The sequence below is a fragment of the Gasterosteus aculeatus genome, chromosome 7 (assembly GCF_964276395.1).
Source record: "Gasterosteus aculeatus chromosome 7, fGasAcu3.hap1.1, whole genome shotgun sequence".
Taxonomy (NCBI): domain Eukaryota; kingdom Metazoa; phylum Chordata; class Actinopteri; order Perciformes; family Gasterosteidae; genus Gasterosteus; species Gasterosteus aculeatus.
The window spans coordinates 21817105-21838127 of NC_135694.1; the positions used below are offsets into that span (position 1 = coordinate 21817105).

The window sequence follows — 21023 nt, forward strand, 5'->3', positions numbered from 1 at the left end:
ACGTGTGTACGCCTTTTCAACTGTTAATATCTCATTGAGAGACAAACGTTGGGGTTGAAGCATATTGATTTTTATATAGAGGAGATGATGTTTGCACTCTACTGGGATTTGTCATTATTTTCGTTTGCCTGATCATGCTGCCCTTTTCATGGATGAAATTTCAGTCTGTGATTTCAGGTGAATCATGGGAGATGTGAATCATTCAAGGATGGTTCCAATAGACGGCCAGAACAAAGGACGTTGACACATCTTTAATCTTAATGCTTCACTATGGAATATTTTACTGCAAAATATATGTGCTTCAATGAAAAATGGTCTTGAGTATGAAAACACACATGAAAATAGGTCAGCTGAGCGGCAAAATGTGCAAATCCCACCTCTCTGGCTCCTCAACATCAATCGTCATAATGTAACTGGCCCGTTACCTGATGAACTACACAATATCATGTTATTGTCAGATATAGTGTAAGCCATCACTGTCTTTTAGAGCACAGCTGATTTCATTGGCAGCTCTGCTAACGATAGCAATCATGAGACCACTCATCTGAGTGAGGGACTGCTGTTCACGCCAGCGGACTTTCCCTCTCTGTGTCTTTGCCCAGGCTCTGCAGCAGAGACCCCTGGAAGGCCGCGCTGCACGACTCAGGGATCAGAAAGTCGAGTAGCAGGTCACAGATGCAGTAGATTAGATGCCTGCACACAAACAGGGTGAAGGAGATTTATAAATAGAGATGCGTGTATTGACAATATTGTAATATGAAATTATTAAATAGAGCAGATGTATTGAATTTATTATACTGAAGTCAGCAAACTGAGGCATTATGGTACATATTAATTATTTCATCGTTGACACTTTGTACCAGCTTGACATTAATCTGAGCCTCCTCCCATTCTAAAAAGTTTTTCAAGAAAATCCTGCAATATGGCCAAAGCCAGTTCTGCTTTTTTTCTACCCAGCTCTGAGTGTACTCGTGTTAAAACAGCAAAATAAGACGTGTGTTTACCCGACACCTGGGTTGTTGACTCACTTGTTTATCTGATGATCCTGTAAAGACTCCAGCATGGTCTCCAAGCTCAGTCTGTACTTCTCACTTCCCAACATGTCAGCGATAAGCTCTGCCAAAAGGAATTAGGCAAATCGAAAGTCAACTAGTTTTAGGAGCCTTTGAAAATCGAAATGACGGCCATTCAAAGAGCTGCCGCAGGAAGCAGCCTCTGTGCACCTGGCAGAAGCTGCATGAGACAGTCCAGACACTGCTCCTTGGTTTCCTCTCTTTCGGCCGCACTGCGTTCCGGCCGTGGTTGAGCAGGCAGCGTGCCCCCCGGCCACACAGCTTCCTGCAGCACTTGAAGGTAAATCACCCAGCAGGGGGCACTGGTGAGGTGGGCAACGCCTAAATCCAACCATCTGAAGCAGAATCAGTAGTTTAATGAAGCAGTGCTTTTTCTACTAGATATCATCAAATACATGTACAAAAATTTTGTGTTTACATGCAAACGTGCTTTGATTGATTAGGAGGGAACAAAGATGTGCAGACAAAGGGAAGCAACATGCACAAGTATTCTTAAATCTCTATGAACCATTGAAGGAGCGTGCATACTGTTTACTGACATGCTCGTATGTTAAGTTAAAAAAATGGAGGCGTAAAATCAAGTCAATGACAGAGGTTAGTCAAGAACAATTCCCACAGACTATGTGGCAACAGTCATATTTACATAGAAATCTGAGAGAATCCGGGAGAATGTCTTGCGAGTGCCACAAACCACTTAGTGCTTGCGAGAAAAGAAGCCAACATCTGGCTGCTCAGCTGTATGAAGGGCAAAGAAAGCCACAATGTCACGAGCCAGCAAAATAGGTCCGAAGTCACAACATATTCGTGTGTGAGTAGTATTGCTGCAGTAATCTTATAATAATAATAATAATTATAACAATAAATATGGGATTACTGATTACTTAATTAATTACAAAATGCACAAACTCCTGCCTTCTTTGGGATGCAGACACTGTGTTATTGACATGATGAGCTGTATGTGCAGTAACCAACGACTCAAAGGGACACTGACCTCTCAATGAAGGTGCCAAAGAGCAGCCTAATGGTCTTCTGTATGTTCTCAGTGCAAAGCCAACTCCACTGGTCCTTCATCAGCAGACACAAAATGTTCAAAGCAACATCCGCCACGGCTGTGTCTGCAGTGCACAGACAACAAACACGGACACACAATGAATTCACAGGAACACTTAAATGCACATATGAATCTGTATAGACACAATGCATCAATGGTAAAAAGTGACAACTAGAAAAATACTCATTGATGGAGTTTTATTGCGCCCTAGTGGTGATGCTGAGTTACTGCATTAAGCAAACATTCCACACGGACATTTAGGGATACAACTGAGACTGGTACAACAATATATATATACACACACACACACACAATCTAATAATACACTTCTCAACCTGTGCTGTGAGTTTTTCCTAACGTCTTCCTGTCCATGCCAGGCTTTACCCAGCTCCGCTTGGATGTCTCTTTCCCATTCCGCTCACATAAAAGTACTTCCTGCTCTTTGACGAAGCTCTCCAGGCCTGACAGCGACATGCCATTTAGGATCTGAAATGAGTAGAGCAAATATGTCTGCCGTGTCCAAATCCCCTTTCATACACACATCTATCAATCAGAGATGATGAACACGGTGTGGTAGCTTACAGCGCTGCCTTCACTAAAGCAGTATGTCACTTTGGGGTGTAGGTCAGGTATGTTGAGAGACGGGGAAATTTTGCTTTGGAACCTAAGCCTCCTGATGCATGAAAGAGAAAGAAACAAGAATCCAAAAATAATAATTACTATTAATTAGTTCAGAAGAATAGATAAGTGTGCTGTGTTTTTTTCCTCTACTAAATCCCTGGATAATGTTGAAGGCCCATGAATGTATTCAAATACCCGATCTATTAACAGTGTGTGATGGCGGGTCACAAGAGGGCACTTCTTTATTATGAAAAGGTCCCTGTGGACGACATTTTGTTCTCAACGTGCTGATATGGAAGTCTCACATGTACTTTCTGCTGTCCGTCGTTCTTCCGTCTGCATCTCCCTCCAGGTCCTCTGTGGGGCTGAGCGGCTCAGGATGAGGGAAAGCCGTCTTCAAAGTGTCTAAAGCATTTTCCATCATCTTTAACGACAGAGAAGACAGGAGATAATTAAAAGTCCCACAAAACAAATACATAGAACATACTTTTGTATGTATAATCTATATGGTAGCTGTTCCCTTCCCCTCCAGTCCATGCTAAACTAAGCTAAGCTAAGCTAAGCTAACCGGCTGCTGGCTTCAGCTCCATACAGTCTTATGTAGTCATGTTCACGCAGACATCAATGAGCAATCAATCTTCTCTTCTAACACAAGAGTGTCATTTCATCTGAGAGGTGACAAGCTACTTTTTGGTTTCTTACAATAACAAGAACAAGCTATACAGCACGTAGAGTCTTTCTGACCTTATCGATTCTCGACTTGACAAATGGCTTTCTTCCAAAATATGTACAAACATCAGAGTTGAGAGCCAGGAACTCCTGCATGTCATCACTGTTGGATGTCTCAGGAATAGAGCTTAATTGCTTAAAGAGAAAAAGAGAAAGAATGACAACTTTTTACACTAAATGTTATCATTCACACCCGACACACTGAAGACAGAAGCTACCAGACACAGCGCACAGCAGTCAGATTAGCGAAAGGAACCGCCGATTGGAGGACGACCGTGCTCTCCTCTCAACCACTGTCACCCACAAACTAATGCATGACAGACGCTGCCGCTCCAATGCGTACTTTAAGGAACGTGTCCAGTTGGCTTTTGCGGGCTTCGACCTTGTCGTTGTCTGCATTGCCAAACGGCAGGTCCGGGAACATCTTCTTTGGCCCTTTGACATCTGAAACACACAACATTGATCCGCATTGATGCACCAGCTCACGTTACACTGACGTTCAATGGTCAATTAAAGAAGATGATAGTCACTTACTCTTGATTACCTTCTTAACCTCGGGCTTCTCCTCTAAACGTGTTTGCAGGTTGAGGAACTCGCTGTATCTCCGGTTAACGGTACGACAGGACCCAGGTTGCAGAGCTTCACCGTTCTCCGCTGTAGCGAGGGTCTCAAACTGTAAGCCAGAAAGTGGAGGTTAATGCGTGCTGACCAACAGCTAATAATAAAAAATAAGTAAGTATAGGGGGTGGTGGCCTTACTTTCACAGTGTAGAGAGTATAGGGATGTGTGCCTGTGCCACGCTGTTCTTTTGCAGCGACCGTGCCAGAAATTTGCACATTGTGGAGGTTCACAGGCGCAGCTTGGATGTTGTGGGTGTCAAAGGGGCAGGAAGCTAGGCGGAGTCTTCGTGGGGAACATGTTGGAGATTTTTCTTGGGCTATGCCCGCTGGCCACTGGGAGTCCTCGGGCACCCCCATTTTAGGCCCGAGGTTTTTCAGAGGACCGAAGCACCCGAACGCCTCGTCTTCTTTTGAAGTCATCGCGTTGCAGATGTCGGTTGGAGAACCGCAGTCACAAAAGCCTCCCGTCAGGTCGTCTTCGGAGTCCGATTGAATCAAGGAGTCCAACGAAATCCGTTTGGGATCCGGTGAGTGGGAGTAGCGGCCAGACGTGACGGAGCAGCAGTTCACTTTGCACGGCGTGAGCGAACCTCCGTGGCAACCCTCTACTTTCCCGACGGACGCCAGGCTGACCGTGCTGCTCGGTGAGGAGTCCTTCTCGCAGATGCTGCTGTGGCTCTGCAGGTCGTCCAGGTCGGAGGTGCCTATGCTGTTGAAGCTGGCCGCATCAGAAGAAGAGAGGGACCTGCAGGTGGTCCAGGACTCGTGCTGGATCTGACAGCCGTACAGAGCAACCGCAGGAGGGAGCTCCTGCGGTTCTCTGGACCTGGCGATGACGTCCACAATGGTCTGGTTGAGCCAGTCAGGATCGGACGCCCTGCTTATGAGCGGCAGCAGGACGTTGCAGGTGATGAGCTCCGTAACCATGTAACCTCCGGTCCTGGTCTCCATGTGGGGGTACGGAACAAGCACGTGTAACATGAGGTTAACCAGGGCCCTCGAGTAGCAGAGCTCGGCGGCAGCACTTCTCACAGCCGGGTGAGGGGCGTCTACTTGGCTGTAGAGCTGCCAGAGGCTGAAGCTCTGCTTCTGCGTCGACTGTATCTGCCGGGCCGTCATGTAGCTCTGCAGGTGACAGCCGTACAGCTCGAGCAGCCGCTGAACCAGCGCCTTTCGGTCCACTCGCCGCGCTCGCTCCTTCAGTTCCATCACCGACTCCAGCATGGTGTTACGCACCGCACGCTCAAACTCCCCCTCCTCCTCCGGCAGCAGAGTGCGGTACCACGAGGACACAAAGTCACGCACCGCTTTGTGAACGGCATTGTGGATCTCGTGGTTCAACCGCCACTCGTGTTCAGGCGAATGCACGGGAGGGCTCATTTTGCCGAGAGGCAAAAAGTGCTCCAGGTGGAGGAGGCTGTTTGCGTCCAGCGCGGCACGGGACCCGAGCCAACCTCCGAGGACCACCAAGAGACTGGTGAAGACGCAGAGGAGCCAAACATTCACGAGGAGATGGAAGAGGACGAGCCATGCCAGCAGCGCTCCGAGGCCCAGCAGACTGCGCTGCCCGAGCAACTCGGATAGAGGCCAGTGAGGCGAGCTCGCCGTGGAAGGCATGCTCAGAGCCGGTCAGCTGGTGTCGTGTGTCCTGTTGGTAAGAAGACTGTTAAGAAAGGGACCTTGGTTTCCACATCTTCACTGATGGGACTTTTCCCTGTTTGGAGCTGAAAATCTTTTCATTATTAATCAGACTTTTTGCTCAATTTATCATTTCATATTTGTAAAGCCCTCAAAACCAGAGAACTTGGGTGTCTTGTTCTACAGATTTTGCTATTTAATGATCAAATAGACAGATGTCCCAACAGAAGTAATTTAAGGTTACTTTTCTCATTGAAGCCTTACATTGTGTATATGAGTGCATGTCATTTCTGCCTCTGCATAATCCGCACAATTCTAATATTATCAGGTAGACGGAGTTCGCCCCCCCCCTCGGCCTGTAAAGAGCTGTAATCCAACCAGGGAAACACTACTCATGATGCAGAGTGGCTGCTACTGTTAAAGCTACTGGACCAATACGCTGTCGGGTGATTGTTATTTGTAAAGTATAAATATGCAAAGCAAGACATCATTAGTTGGATTTGTGGTCGACGTGGGACAATTGAAACCTGACAATGTCAAATATTCATTTGAAAAGCGATTAGTAACCATAACTCGTAAATAAATAAATATGTTTAGTGTACAAGAATCCTTGTCCTATTTCTACAAGGTATATTAAGCAGTTAGCGATACTCCTGTTACTTTGAATCGGAAGTTATACTTTATACAGTTTATGGTCAAAGTAAACTAATTAAACTGCAATGTCACATAAAAAAAAGTCTTACCACATGAGGTGACAATCCGTAAACAAACCTGTGAGGAAAAAACGGTTAGTTTACAAATTTACTGTATGGGGCTAATATCCACTAGCATATGCAGCTAGCCTACAGTCTACTGACATGACACTGTAATTATTAGGAATATTCCGTCCCAACTGCAAGACAGTAAAAATACTTTACCAGGAAGGTTGTAAGAGCTTTATAACAAAGACATAAGCAGTCTAGAGCGTCCTCCTCCACCGGGACATTACTGTAATCCTCTAACAGATTATGTGGGTCAGTCTGCAAGTGAAGACAGACATACGGCCCATAAGGAGAGCTAATCAGCTGTTAGCTAATTAGCTGCTAGTTAACTAGCTGCTAGCTTACTAACTGTTGGCTGTACAATTCACCTGACAGATGGCAATCTCTTGTGATTGTCAGCTAATAATAACATAATAAATGTTTTAACTGTGTCCCTTCACGGTCCCCTTCACTGCATTTTCCTATTCACCAGATGTCCTTGGACTTCCCCTCTTTTCCACATCCTCACACCTGCAGCAGCCTCTCCCACCTGCCTCCCCCGTTCACCTTCACACCAGCATCTCCCAATAACACCGCCTGCTTCCACTAATGTACTTTTCTGACGACATGAACCCGACTATGCTTTTATTTCCCAGCCGAAAAAAGACTCTATTCATCATGTCTCCCCTCTTCCCTCTTCCATTCTCTCATCTTTGAACTGTCATTTACAGTTTTGGAGAAAATGAAAGAAAAAGCCAAAGGTTATTGATCATTATTTACTAATTTTATCTTTCACTTGCACCAAAACTGTACAGTAAAATATCATGACAATTTACAGGGTCATAGAGGAGGTCTTCATGAACAGGAATCAAATGGAATTAAAATGTAACCTTTTCAGCATCCGTTTTAAAGACAGTTGAAAGATTGAGAAATGATTATTAGAGCCTTGTGGGCTGTGCAAGCGGTACCGTAACGCCCTGTATAGAGGTACATTTCATTTTGAAATATTTGTCCGGTTGACCGCAGTCTACTGTCTATTTCCTTATTAGGCAGTTGCTTGTAGGCTACTTCCTTCCCTGTATTCAGCAGACTTTGATGGATTCTTCTTTTACTTCTACGTACCACCTCCATCATTAGAGGAAGTGCAATTCAGAATATTGGCATAGCAAAATGCTGCTCGTTCCCTTCAGTTTGTGAATGTTGCATTCAAAGAATTAAGAGTGTAAATCATGTCAACCCATATTGCTGGCTCAAATGTAGCTGCAGATGCATCCACAACTAAATACTCTGATCCGCGTGGCATTCTGTTGCCATCATCAATATACGTCCATAATAAACCTCTTCATTTCTTTCACACACTATGGTTCGGGCGTCTCCCTCTGATTGCTGCGTTCACGTGCACTTCCTTAGTTTAAGTTGTCGCAGTGAGTAACGCAGTGGCAGGTGTAGCACGATCGAACATAGTGGAAGTTTACATGATTACTTTGTGCACGATCAGATGAATTCCCCTGTCACCCACTGAGTCGAATCAGGGATAACTCAGAACAGCATCTCCAAACGAGCTTCAAAATGTGCTTTGCGCATGCCCAAACCTGTATTACGTTACGCTGTTACATAAGAGCGCTGCTGCCTGCGTATAGCGCAGATCTATGATCCTGGACTTGGAAAGTTATATTTTCCGCCTTCGTTCACCGGTAAGATGCCTCCTGTGAAGCTCGAGACGGCAGGTAAGTCTCATCTATTTTGTGTATATATTTTTTTAACTGCTGTGACATTAAGACGTTATAAAAAAAAAGGAGCAGTATTCACCTGGTGGTGGTTTTGGAGCGCTGGTATTGCACAGATGGGACATTTTGAGAGCCATGTGCCACATGCACGTTATGCATTTCGTCTCCTTACACAATTGAAGCATAAGGGCTGTTATCGTTCTTATTCTATCTGCATTCAGTGTTATTTCGGGGCAGAGCGCGATGATGCGCAGTAAGATATGGCTCAGTTCATGTTGGCAGGACAAATTGTTCCTGTTGAAATCGGAGTCAGGTTTCATATTTAATAGTTCATGTAAACAGGCTGCAACCCCTTGGTTTTTGATCCGTTTCACCATTGACCACATGCTGTAATCACAATGTAAACAGCCAACGTGTAGGTGATATTTGCAATACACATGGTGTACAGTCATAACGCCGAGCATCAGACATTTCCCGGAAGACTCTGGTCTTCTTTACAAATGTTTGTTTAGAGATTCATAACACATTCTGTGATAAGCGGGGCATTGTTGGCATGTGAAGAGAGACAATGCAATAGTATCCCATTTAAAAATAAAGTGCCATTATGAAACAACACATCTTGAAAACACATGGTGCCTTTCACGTTGGAGTTTATTGTCTGGGCATTGCTAATAGTTTTGCTAAGAACTTCCAATCCAGACATGTTTTGGGACATAAAATAAATGGGCAACTTCCCCCTCAAATATTTAAATAACAGTATTTTGTTATAAAGTCCTAAAGGTTCCCTGTTACACTTTTCATTAGTTGTCTTCATTTCATACGGCATGTGAATCTGAGAACAAATGGAATGTGATTCATACATAATAAGGACCATACAGCTTTTCTTTTTAAAGTAGAAGTCATTCATAGGACCCAATTCTTAAATTGAATTTGGATCCAATTTAACTGCTGAGCTTCACCAACAGTACTGCCACTGTGCGTGGGTGTGATACCGGGGGACGTCTTACTCCCTCCGTGGAGCTGAGAGTTATTATAGTTACGTGTCGAAAAGTTGTGGAGCAGGTTTGTATGAATAACACTTTAGTGACTTTAATCGACACAAAGTCACGGTGATATTGAGGCCTTTATTGTTATTTCTCCCTCTGAGGGAGGGACCTTTGGTCTCACCTTCCCTCACATGGAGAGATGCTAAACCGCCGTGTTTACTGCTGAAAATATTTGCCGTACAGTCGTTTCCGTGCCAGAGGTCAGGACATTGTGTACGGTGCAGTGTATACTGTATTTCACTGACATTGACCTCTGACACACTTCAATGCATTAGGTGCCCACACAAAATAGTGCCGGATAGTTTGATGGTTAAAAGATCGCCATCTGCCTAGTGTCCGTCCGGATTAGGTAAAAGTATTGTGGGTGTGACACTGAATATTTCTCTGTTCCTACAGACGACGCTAAGCCTGTTGACAATGGCAAGGCAACGGAATTCATTACCTCAGCATTGAAGGGACTAGAGACAATTGAGCCTCTGGTGCGCTCGGTAGAAGAGACCCCGGAGCCGATATCCGCTGAAGTGCAAGGTACCATCCCATCCTGGATCAGTGGCAAACTCCTCCGCAATGGCCCGGGGAAGTTTGAGTTTGGAAACACACAGTGAGTTGGACGCCCCGCAAAGTGCCCCTGCACAACACAAACAAAACAGTTTCCCATCAGATGTGATTAAGTGTATATTTTGTCACAGCTACAACCACTGGTTCGATGGGATGGCCATGCTGCACCAGTTCAAGATCCACGAAGGTCAGGTGACGTACATGAGTCGGTTCTTGGACAGCGATGCCTACAAGAACAATCGCGAAAAGGACCGCATTGTGATGTCGGAATTTGGTACCCTGGCCATGCCCGACCCCTGTAAGAACGTCTTCCAGCGCTTCCTGTCTCGCTTTGAAATGATAAGTGAGTACACCGTGAAGGCAAAGTTACACTGGGCCGTTTCATTTGGTCAGTGCTCTGAGGTACGTTAAAGCGTCTGTGTCGATATGGCCGCTCAGCTCGGACAGCAGGGGATTGAATGGGGAGAGTATATGGTTGATCAATTGTTAAACAGATGTCTTTGACTCGTCCGACAGCCACCCTGTGCTCCATCCGTTGATAAGGTGCACAGATCCTGCAGTCCTGGTTCTTTTCCTGTGCCGACTGCCTGCACTACACGACCATCGGACCTTCTTTACAAAGAGAATAAATACTCAACTTTTCTTTCATAAAGTTGCTTTACTTCAGTATGATAGGATTCCCACCGTACTGTTCTATAGTTTTTCCACCACATCACTGAACAAGAAAGTAGGGAATAAAGTATTAATAAATAATGGACTAGTCGTCTCACTGGGGAAGAATGTAATCACTTTAAATGAAATATAAATGAAACACTGTGAGTTATTTGAGCCAGAGAGAAGATTGGGTCAAATGTTTGCATAAACTCTGTCTTGCTTACCCTGCACTGAGGCCAGCCTCTAAAGTACGATGTGTCGTATATAAACATGGGAACCAGTGGGGGAAGAAATGGGGGCTTCGCTTTGACTAAATGTTCATATTCGGTTAGACTTTTCTAACATAGAAGTTGAATTAGATCTCTGTTAAAGGAGGCCGACTCCCACTAAAGGCCAATAATCCTGTATTTCTCTGTGTTACAGCGCCCACGGACAATGCGAGTGTGAGCTTTGTGAAGTACAAGGGTGACTACTTTGTCAGCACAGAGACTAATTTTATGCACCGAGTGAACCCGGAGAACTTAGAATCATTGGAAAAGGTACCATCATGATCATCATGGAGTAATAGATGTTAATGTCAATGTCGTTAATTATATTTCATATCCAAACACATCATCTGTTGTACCAGCCACGTAATCATCACCTTGCTCTCTTTCTCCCCCATGGTTTGTAGGTAGACTGGAGCAAATTCATTGCTGTAAATGGAGCCACCGCCCACCCACACTATGACCCCGACGGCACCACCTACAATATGGGTAACTCCTATGGAAGCAAAGGTCGGTCCCATCGTCCATAAGGGCCACGTTAAGGTTTTGTCTGTCGTCCTCTGTTATGGGAAAAAGCAAAATAAATGATTAAAACAGGACATTATCCTGGCTGTTCCAGGAGCCCTGTACAACATCATCAGAGTGCCTCCTGAGAAGACAGATGCCAAAGACACCCTTCAGGGAACCAAAATACTTTGCTCTATTGTGCCTGCAAACAAGTCCCATCCCTCCTACTATCACAGCTTTGGTAAGCCAACCTTCCCGGACGTATCGTTTGTGGGTGATGCGATTGCCGCCCTCAGCTGCAAAGCCCTTTGAAACCCTCCTGCTGCTTGCAGCCATGTCGGAGAACTACGTGGTGTTCATCGAGCAGCCGATCAAGATGGACCTGATGAAGATAGTCACATGCAAGCTGAGGGGGAAGGCTATGAGTGACGGCATCTACTGGGATCCGAAACTGGAAACGGTCTTCCATGTCGTCAACAAGAAAAACGGGGAGGTGGGATGTGACCGTTACGATTTCGTTTTGTAGGAAACTCATAGGAAAGTCGATGAAAAGGTCTGACGGGGTTTCGGGGGAAATACTTTGGATCCGGAGTCTAATCATTTATTCTGTACCTCAGGTCAGCTCGGTGAAGTACCACACCAAAGCCATCTCCACCTTCCATCAGATCAACGCCTTCGAGGAAGATGGATTCTTGATGATCGACCTGTGCTGCTCAGACAACGGCCAAGCCATCAACAACTACCTCATCCAGAACCTACGCAAGTCGGGGGACGCCTTAGATGAGGTCACTATAAAATGACATTATTCAACCCTCTTTTGTGCAGTAACTAATGAAAAAAACACCCTGAGATGAAGTCATATACTTTCTCAGCATCATGGGCGTTCTTTATTTTTATTCCTTTGAAAATATTTTGTGTTTAATACTCAAGAATTATTTTTCTGCATTCGGTCTGTTGATAGTTTTAGATCTTTTTTTTTTTTTTAATAATCCATTTATGTTTTCCAGTGCAGCTGTTTTAAATCTCCTCTATGCACCAAACGACAGAAAGACATACTGTAAAAGAGGAACCTCTAAATTCCACCCATAATCCATTGCGCTTGTGTGGCGTCATTCCCAGGTGTACAACACCATGGGCAGAGTATTCCCTCGGCGATTTGTTCTTCCTCTCAACGTGACCGGTGAAACTCCAACGGACCAGAACCTGAACACGCGGCTCTCCAGCTCAGCGACGTGTGTCAAAGTCAGCAACGACAAGGTGAGTGGTTCCTAAATGCGTCCGGACAAGCTCATATAATATTAGAAGAATTCTTTACTTGGGTAGAAGTAGCAATACCTCGGTGTAAAAAAATAGCCTTACCAATAGTGAAAAATACAATACAAAAGGTGGGTTGTTGTGGCGCAGGGGGTAGAGCGGGTGCGCTGGGAACCGCAAGGTTGGTGGTTTGAGTCCCGGCTTCCCCATGTCTCAAGTCGAAGTGTCCCTGAGCAAGACACCTAATTGCTCCCTGGGCAAAAATGTAAAAGCCATGGGTTTAAAGTGTAAAGTTGCTTTGGATAAAAGCGTCTGCTAAATGACCTGTAATGTAAAAATACATTATGATTATATTAACTATATTATTACAGATGCATTAAGACTCTGAACATTTTTGTTGAATATGTAAAATACACCTAATTATATGCAGAAGGTAAGCCCCTAAGTATGTGATGGAATGCGTAAGTATATATATACATATAACTATTATCTTTCATTAATTTTCATACGTATATATGGAAGTGGACACAAAAATGATACAAGTCTCCATATCTTACTAAATGGTTTCCCTAATGATTAACTAACAGTCACAGAGTAACTTTAGTCGTCAGTCGTAACTGACAGTTAAACCACATTTTTTAATTTAATCAACATTTATTTGTCACGCACACAGTCCAACCAAGAAAAATGATTTTAACCTCAAGGAGCAAGAATCACACAGACAAATTAATAAAATCATTTTCAAAAATAAAACTATACTGCAACCAAAAATTGAAAGGAAACCGTATAACCATGATTGAGTTTCAAAAGGATTTAAACACATATCATATTCAACAGGTGGATGAATAAAAGAAGGTTGTTGTGATTGAGTTATGAGTTATTAGATGAGTCACCGGCTCAGGACCCAGATGACCTAAAAGAAGAAACTCCTCTCTGTGTTTCCACCGCTTCCCTTTTCCCTGCTTCTCCAGTTTAATCTGCCCCCTGATTACAGCTCATTCCCCTCACCTCTCAAGTCTGTTTAGCTTCTGTCCATCTTCTCATCAGTATGTTGTAAAAACCCTGATGATCAAAAAGGAGAGCAGACTGTCTCATTTCTGTCTACAGGTGTTCTGCCAACACGAGGATCTCCATGGAGATGAGCTCCACCAGTACGGAGGCCTTGAGTTCCCTCAGATCAACTATGGAAGAAACAACACGCGGCCATACCGCTACTTCTATGGCTGTGGCTTCAGACACCTGGTGGGAGACTCGCTGCTCAAGATGGACCTGAAGGACAAGACATTTAAGGTTGGTTGGTGTGTGTGTAGGAATAGCAACATGAAATCATCCTCATCATAGAAAATAGCATCCGCCTTGTCTATTTCATGCTAGAAAATTGAGCAACATCCACAATTCTCCCATTGACAAATAATTAAAATAATGAATAAATCAAAATGCACGGCTCTTAACACTGGTTTTTAGTTGAAGTTTCATAATTTACATCAACTACTATAAAATAATCACGTTAAAGGTATTATGTAACACTATCTGTGAAAATGATACACAAGTGTGTGTGTGTGTGTGTGTGTGTGTGTGTGTGTGTGTGTGTGTGTGTGTGTGTGTGTGTGTGTGTGTGCGCGCGCAGGTGTGGCAGCAGAAGGGTTTCTTCCCTTCAGAGCCTGCGTTTGTGCCGTCGCCCGATGCCGTGGAAGAGGACGAAGGACTCATCCTCTCGGTGGTTCTCAGCCCCTCACAGGTAAGACTCGGTTTCACAGGAGAGTCTACATGATGGGAATAAAGGTTAGAAATGACTGTCTTTACATCACTGTCAATATGTGCCACTTCATAACATTATATATATATATCCATCCAAGTAACTAACTGGCCACATAACACTCATCAATATTTATAAGGGAGATTAAACATGTATTGATGACAGAATTCTTTCGGTTTCTTAAACAATCAAATGTCAAAGGAGGAATTAAAGCTTAAATTAAAATGTCGTGATCAGCAGCTACTGTCAATCAGTAACTTTGAGAGAGTGCAGACAAGACTAAAAATATAATCGATAAAATCCAGTTATGTATGGCCTCTTGTTTTTAAATATACTGCAGCATGTTTCTGACCCGTCCATTTTAATTGCCTCATTGAGCCACAGATGTCAAACTTGTGAAATAAGATGTTTGGATCTATTTTCTCTCCAGGATAAAGGAGCATTCCTCTTGGTTTTGGATTCAAAGAGCTTTGAAGAACTGGCAAGAGCTTATGTGCCTGTTAACATGGCTTATGGCTTCCATGGTACCTTCGACGCCTCTGCATAACCCTGCTTCTGTTACATATAAGTGTTTCTTTAATGAATGTAGTAGCAGCAATACGTACAAAAACACTATAACCACTGTATTCCTGATGGTACTATATCTCTGCTGCGATATATTAAGAAAGGTGCAGTGTTCCGTTTAGCCAGGCGTCCACTCGACTCACTAATGACGCCGGGTCCTTTTCCTCTACACGTTTTCACTTTGGAAAGTGTTGCCTCAGCTCAGTAGGGATCAGCGGATCACAACGTAACAACGGCGCGTTAAGCGGCTGTGACGTCACCGTGAGAAACTTAAATGAGCCGCTGAATCCTTTCAATGGCCACCAAACAAAAGAGCCCCTGCACAGTGGTTAAGCGTCGTACACGCTGTTTGGGCAGAGATGCGTTCTTCTAATTAGGGTGGAAGGCCTTAAAGTTTAAACCGTAGACTAATGGTACAATGAACTCCAAGATACTTGTTATTTTTAATAACTATTTTTATAATACTTTTATATCAACCTCGTACTCTGACTTATTATACGTTGGCCGTCAAACTTGTGATTTTCAGGTTACGCAATGCTTCAACCACCACAAGTGTCAAACAAACCTTTTTTTAACACATTCACACATTGTTTTGTATATTGTATTTTTACAGAGTTTATACTCATGTGTCAATAAAATTGCCTGAGCTGTCAAGTGAGTTTACAAAGTTGTGGTGCATCTATATGTAAACAGATATAACATTTAAAAAATGCTTTAATAATAACTTACTGATATTCCCTTTTATGCATTGTACTGAAGAATAATGGAAAGTTATACTTTTTGTATTGAAAACAAAAACTTTCCTAGATGGTTTCGAAATTGAAATTTGAAGTTTGAAATTTCTAAATTCAGAACGAAATATTGTTTAATATTGTCAGGGGCCAAGAGTTAAATCAGCAGAAATAGTTGTGTTTCATAATATGGGTTTATCCACAGTGAGTCTAGGATTAGGACAACGGCTCTGCAACAGAAAATGAACCAATGCAAATATTATCTCAACGTCAAATGCTCCAAATTTTAAAGACATTTGTTTGAGAATTTTCTTATGCCGATAAACTGTAATGTACACATGAAAACTGCGAAGGCACTTGATTTCTCTCAGTCGTAACAATTTCTGAGCAAAAGTCTTGAGTTGGGAACATGTGTCATTACTAAGGTTTATTAGAAGGTTTTATATGCATATATTACATACTGTATTTATATTACTGACTTTAAACTTGTGCGTAAATTAGGTGCTTTCACTCTTTATGTATAATTGAATTACATATAGACATTTTTCCAAACCCAAAATATATTCCTTTTATATATTATTCCTAAGATTAAAGGATATCCGGGGAAATCATTTTAATCGCTGTGTAAGTCACAAGTGGACCAAAGCGGATTAAAGCTGATCTGAAACTAATGTGTTATGTGAAAACCAATAAAACTTTGTGCTGCTAATGTTTTGTCTCTTTGGCTGCTGTGAGACCATCATCCACTAGAGGGCAACACGAGATTGCATTTCAGCCGCCTCGGTCCCTCTAAATCTGCAGAGTCGGGAAATTAACTTACTTACTTTGAAATAAAAAAAAATGCAAAAAAGAAAGAATAGAAAAACAAAGGCTGAACGAAAATGACTTGTGTGATACATTATCTTGCTTGTGTCTTTGGGTTTGTGAGAAGCAACTGTAACCCTCGTCAGCAGCAGCCTGTTCTGCAGTGACAATCTTAACCGTTCAACACTTGAAGGGCCGCAGGCTCTAGAGAAAGACGGGATAAACAGTCCATACAGCAGGGATCGAACCTGCGACCTTCTCACAACTGGACAGCCTGCGCGTGCCGACCCATCCTGTTCCTCAAAACACACTGGAGGAGCCTGGCTTTGACCCTGAAGAGGGATGATGTCCCAATCTGTGGTCCAATACACATCTGTATTCACTTATATATGAATAAAACAAAGACAGAATGCAAAGAAAAGAAAGGTTTCTGCCATCCAAGGGTGAAATGTAAAAATAGAAGAAAAAAAGGAAAGGAAATACTTGATTAATAACTAAAAAGATGTAAAACGTTGGAATAGATCAAAGTTGAAACAGCGTATTAAGACTAACTGCAGCTTCCCATTACACTTTTCAGCCTGCGTGTGTGGCCGGAGAACAGATGCGCATTTCCATAGAGGAGTGAACAAAAGCTGCAAAAAAAAAACCCTCTGTGTGTGTTCCTGACAGCTGGTTAAAGCAGCGGGAACAAAACTCTGAAGAGAAAACCTCTAAATCAAACGGTTTCTTTCTGGCCAATTAGTTCTTTCAAAGTTTTAGTTTTATCATCGATAGTTACGACCACATGACTGCCGATTGGACACTATGTTAGAATGAGAGTGATTTCTAAGAATCTAAATGGAATACGTGAACACAACGACGCTTCATGTTTTGATCCACTTCCGTTGGTGCCGCTCATTTAACAGGAGTGTTTATTGCTCAGAACCACGTACACACGTGCACGTGAACAATCACTTTCTTATTAAGCCCGGACTGAGCAGCAGTTATTGTAACGTCTATTGAAGCAGTCAGTTGTTTGTGATCAGCTGTGGCGTAAGAAGCACAGTATTTATTTTTAGTTTGTTTGGGATAGAAATAGGTCGGCGAGCTGGAGCCGTTTGTGTAAATCCAAAAGATGTTTAAAGTCCGAACCCACTGAAAACATCTGTACTGCCGGAGTCAGCGGGAGCGTTTTAAGACATGTTAGATTACATCACGGGGAAACTAAATCATGCTTAAATCGCTGGTGTAATGTTTGCACTAACCATCGGAGGAAGACTATGACCTCAACCCTACAGTTATTGGGCCGCACTACACTCACTACAGCACTCGGGGCCCGGAGATGTTTTTATGGCCTACCCATAATAAAAAGAGCAATTACTCTGGAACGACTTTGTCTATATGGACAATGTATTTTTCTGTAGAATAAAGGGGAACCTTCGTGAGTGCTGGAGAAGGACTTTCCTTTTCTTTAATGCAAAGACATTCGGGTGGCAATTTCATGTGGGTTTGTCACTGTGTGCGGCACTTTTGACATTACAGGAGATCAGAGCATCTTTAACGATTAGACTCACAGCAGTTATCCACTACAGTAGGTCTTGATTGGTGATACAAAATATCATCAATGCAACGTAACTGACAGGAAATACAAGTTTGCTTTATGTGGTGAAAATGATATGAAATGACTGTTCACCAAAAAACAGTACATTACAAATCCCTCAACCAAAAATGAGTTACCGTCCCAATGCAATGTGATATAGATCTCCACACTCACTGGGGAGATTTCAATCATTCTTACTCTGCGCTCAAGCGCTCATGCTAAGCTACGCTATCAACTCGCGGCTCAAGCTCAGCGGTTACAAGGCCGGCGAGCAAATTACGAAGTATTCACCTCCTCAGAGCTTCACCATCGTAATTCTAAACAAAACCCAGGTGGGTCCTTGGTGCGTTGGTGTCTTTAAATGTCAGGCTCAGTTTGCCTGTTACAAATGATCATCTGTACAGTAGAATAGACCGCAGTCCTCTTCAAAGTCACATCATGATACTAAAAGAGAGTCTAGTTTCTCACTCCGGTTTCTCTTCTGAGCGCCGCATTCTCCTGATAATCATGTACATGTGAGGAATCCTATTCCCTATTTCCTCTGGTCTGTTTTGAGTTAGTCCATCACTACAGTCAGTGCATGCGTGTGTGCGTGTGTGAACATTGCTTTCAGAATTGAGATGGTTGATGGAGCTCATAGTAGTGTGTGTGATATGTCAGTCTGGCATATTCCCCTGGCACAAATACTGTACAGACTTACACTCCCCCGCACGCACACACACACACACACACACACACACACACTCCCTGCTGCAGTCTTTTCAATACGTGCAGCCTGATTCACGTTAACCCATAAAACATGTCTGACATATTAATCAGGTCTGCATGTGGGGGTCGCTCCACTATAGCTGCTGTTAGGGGGAGGGCTCTCATTGGCCCATCTCACGTATCCTGGTGGCCAATGAGAGACGGCTGAGTCTCTCCTCTCCTAGCAACAACACTCCTTTTCGTCGAGCGGCGCAATCAGCAAACTGACACCCATAATTTTGCAATATGAATACTTTCAACTTGGGAGCTTTGCTGCAGAAAAAGGGGCAACACAAGTTTATCGTTCCACACATTAGTAGAGGATCTCTGTTCTCTGGCCCCCTTTCCTCCCTCTCGTCTCCTCTCCCATCTTGGCTGCAGCTCTGCCTCGGAGTGCATTCACGCAGCTCCAGTCTTACCATCTTAAAGGAACCGCTCTGCATATTCAGGTTCTTTCCTTTTTTCCCCCCTGGTTCAAGGGCATTGTGGGTAACGGCCTGTACTCGTTGACCTCGGTGCTGAATGGCTGGGCCTCTCAGGAGGGGAAAGGAAAACCTTGGCAAAGAGCGATCATTTCCCCGAGACACTAACCACCTCTGAGCTATCCGAGCTTCTCTCTCTGCACAGATGTTGTATCTCGCGAGCGGCTCGCCTTGTCTAACGTCTAATCAGTCATTTCAAAAAAATATCATTATATATTATATTATTCTATAACAAAAAGGTAAAAAAAATAGGATGTGGAAACATTAGATTGAAGGTTTGCTGCAATCCTAAAGGGCTGATTGGCTTCCGCACAGCACCTGTTGCCAAGCTACAGCAGTGCACATGCACATGTTCTCTCTGACCCCTGACCCTGAATTCCTGTCCATGCCCCCTGTGGGACCCGAGGAGAGCAGAGCACATGTTACATGTCTGCGCAGCGGCCTGAGACAACCAGGAATACGTCGGATTCTTCGGCTATCATGTTCCTCTGGGCCGAGCGCAGGTATGGGCCTTAGTTTTACTCCGGCAGACCGGAAAAAAAAAGAGTTTGTATCCGTCAGTCATCAGTCACGGCTAATGTCACGGCCCATTATGTGAGCTGCTAAGGACTCTTTGTATATTAGCGTAGGAAGCTGCGAGGTCGGATGTGTGGAGAGAGAAATGCCGGCGCTCGAGTACAAAGTCTCCGTCTCATGGCTGTGTGAAATTTGACATGTGGCCACTGTAGGAACGGTCAGAGCGTCCACTCGCTGGACCTCTCGCATTCAGCAGAACAACATCTCATGGTTCCTTACAAGTCAATTGGGGTGGCGTGCAGAAAAGCGTCCGGCAGCTTGAGCGGCAGATAATGAACTACACACATGACCTCCTGTCCTTTTTTTTTTCTTTTTTTTCGGGCATCTTCCGTCCAGTCTGTGAATTGTCTACCGGCAGGAACAAAAGCCCCTCGCGAAGCTCATTTAGCCCAGTTTCAATGAGGCCAGACGAGGAGAGAGAGGCGCTCGCTCTCCCTCTTTGAAGTGCGCTCCCCCCTCCGGCCCGCCGGATCAGACCGTTACAGTACGAGCGCCTCGAACACACAACCGCAGTTCAACCTTAGCTGACCCTTGCTCTCTCTCTCTCCCTCCTCTGGAGGAATGCTGCTGATGGGAGTTAATATTCCCCCGGCCCCGCGTGCCCTCAAACTTTGCGGTGCGGCGTTAACACAAGCTGACACCGCAGATTAGCCACCAGACATCAGGAATGCCGCTGCCTTTTTGTGCCACGTGGACTTCGGCCAAAAGGGGCGTCTGGTTGCGACGGCCACAGAGGCCCGCGAGGAAAAACAAAAAAACGCTCCGTGACAGAAAAAGACGGACAGTAACTATTGTTAGCTAGTTAGACAGGGGCACGGGCGTCAGAGGGCGAGGTCAAAAGACGAGTGTGGTTTTTTCACAGGGGGTTTATTTTTAAAAATAAAGAGTCGTACCTGATTCACCAGCGTTTCGTGAGACGTGGTTTTGTTAAAGCTAAATTTGAAACTTTTCTAAATCGCAAAGTGGTTCGATCAATCTCGAAATATCCAAAGTCTGCACCGTTCTTATAACAGTTTTGAGTGCTCGGTAAAAATAATTATATGCACGGATGGCGCTGGTGATCGAGGAAACAGAGGTTGTAATAATTGGATGACTCTTCTCAAACGTGTCTGTTTTGGTTAAGACAGATTCTACTCTGCGCTTGTCAATAAATACTGAGAAAAGCCAAGAGGGGAAGCAAGCTGTTTGTTTTGTGCTGCTACAAGCTGTATGGACATCGGGAAATCAGAAAATCATAAATCACAGAAATGCAACAGAGTACAGGACACCATTTTAGAGAATGGCTGAAGGAAGACGTCCA

At 43.9% G+C, this 21023-nt stretch overlaps 2 protein-coding genes and 1 long non-coding RNA gene across 7 annotated transcripts in view; 1 reads left to right on the forward strand and 2 right to left on the reverse strand.

Moving 5' to 3' along the window:
- Window positions 1–235: 235 nt before the first annotated feature.
- On the reverse strand, window positions 236–6751 carry snx19a (sorting nexin 19a). Of its 4 annotated transcripts, none has more exons than XR_013468079.1 (14): window positions 6650–6733; window positions 6476–6503; window positions 4233–5742; window positions 4009–4147; window positions 3818–3918; window positions 3490–3609; window positions 3057–3169; window positions 2707–2797; window positions 2460–2610; window positions 2065–2188; window positions 1717–1808; window positions 1224–1408; window positions 1029–1116; window positions 236–693 (listed from the first exon to the last, which is right to left on the reverse strand). XR_013468079.1 is itself a non-coding variant. In XM_040181266.2 (13 exons), exons 3-13 carry the CDS (start codon window positions 5709–5711, stop codon window positions 564–566), a joined length of 2727 nt encoding a protein of 908 aa, XP_040037200.2. In that variant the 5' UTR covers window positions 5712–5742; window positions 6476–6503; window positions 6650–6751; the 3' UTR covers window positions 236–563. The 4 variants fall into 4 exon arrangements, 2 of the variants coding, with proteins under 2 accessions (XP_040037200.2, XP_077961292.1); XR_013468078.1 differs by having other exon boundaries at window positions 3051–3169; XM_040181266.2 differs by lacking the exon at window positions 1717–1808 and having other exon boundaries at window positions 3051–3169; window positions 6650–6751.
- Window positions 6752–7890: 1139 nt separating this feature from the next.
- On the forward strand, window positions 7891–15471 carry LOC120822014 (carotenoid-cleaving dioxygenase, mitochondrial). The gene is made up of 12 exons (XM_040181270.2): window positions 7891–8199; window positions 9642–9846; window positions 9935–10146; window positions 10881–10996; window positions 11131–11233; window positions 11343–11471; window positions 11563–11723; window positions 11848–12015; window positions 12350–12487; window positions 13592–13774; window positions 14112–14222; window positions 14671–15471. Exons 1-12 carry the CDS (start codon window positions 8172–8174, stop codon window positions 14785–14787), a joined length of 1671 nt encoding a protein of 556 aa, XP_040037204.2. The 5' UTR covers window positions 7891–8171; the 3' UTR covers window positions 14788–15471.
- LOC144410194 (uncharacterized) overlaps window positions 12235–21023 on the reverse strand; it is a 53786-nt gene continuing 44997 nt past the window's right edge. For both annotated transcript variants that reach the window (XR_013468081.1, XR_013468080.1), the window contains 2 exons: window positions 13493–14247; window positions 12235–12737 (listed from right to left, as the gene is read on the reverse strand). This is a non-coding gene — a long non-coding RNA (uncharacterized LOC144410194). The remainder of the gene's footprint in view (window positions 12738–13492; window positions 14248–21023) is intronic.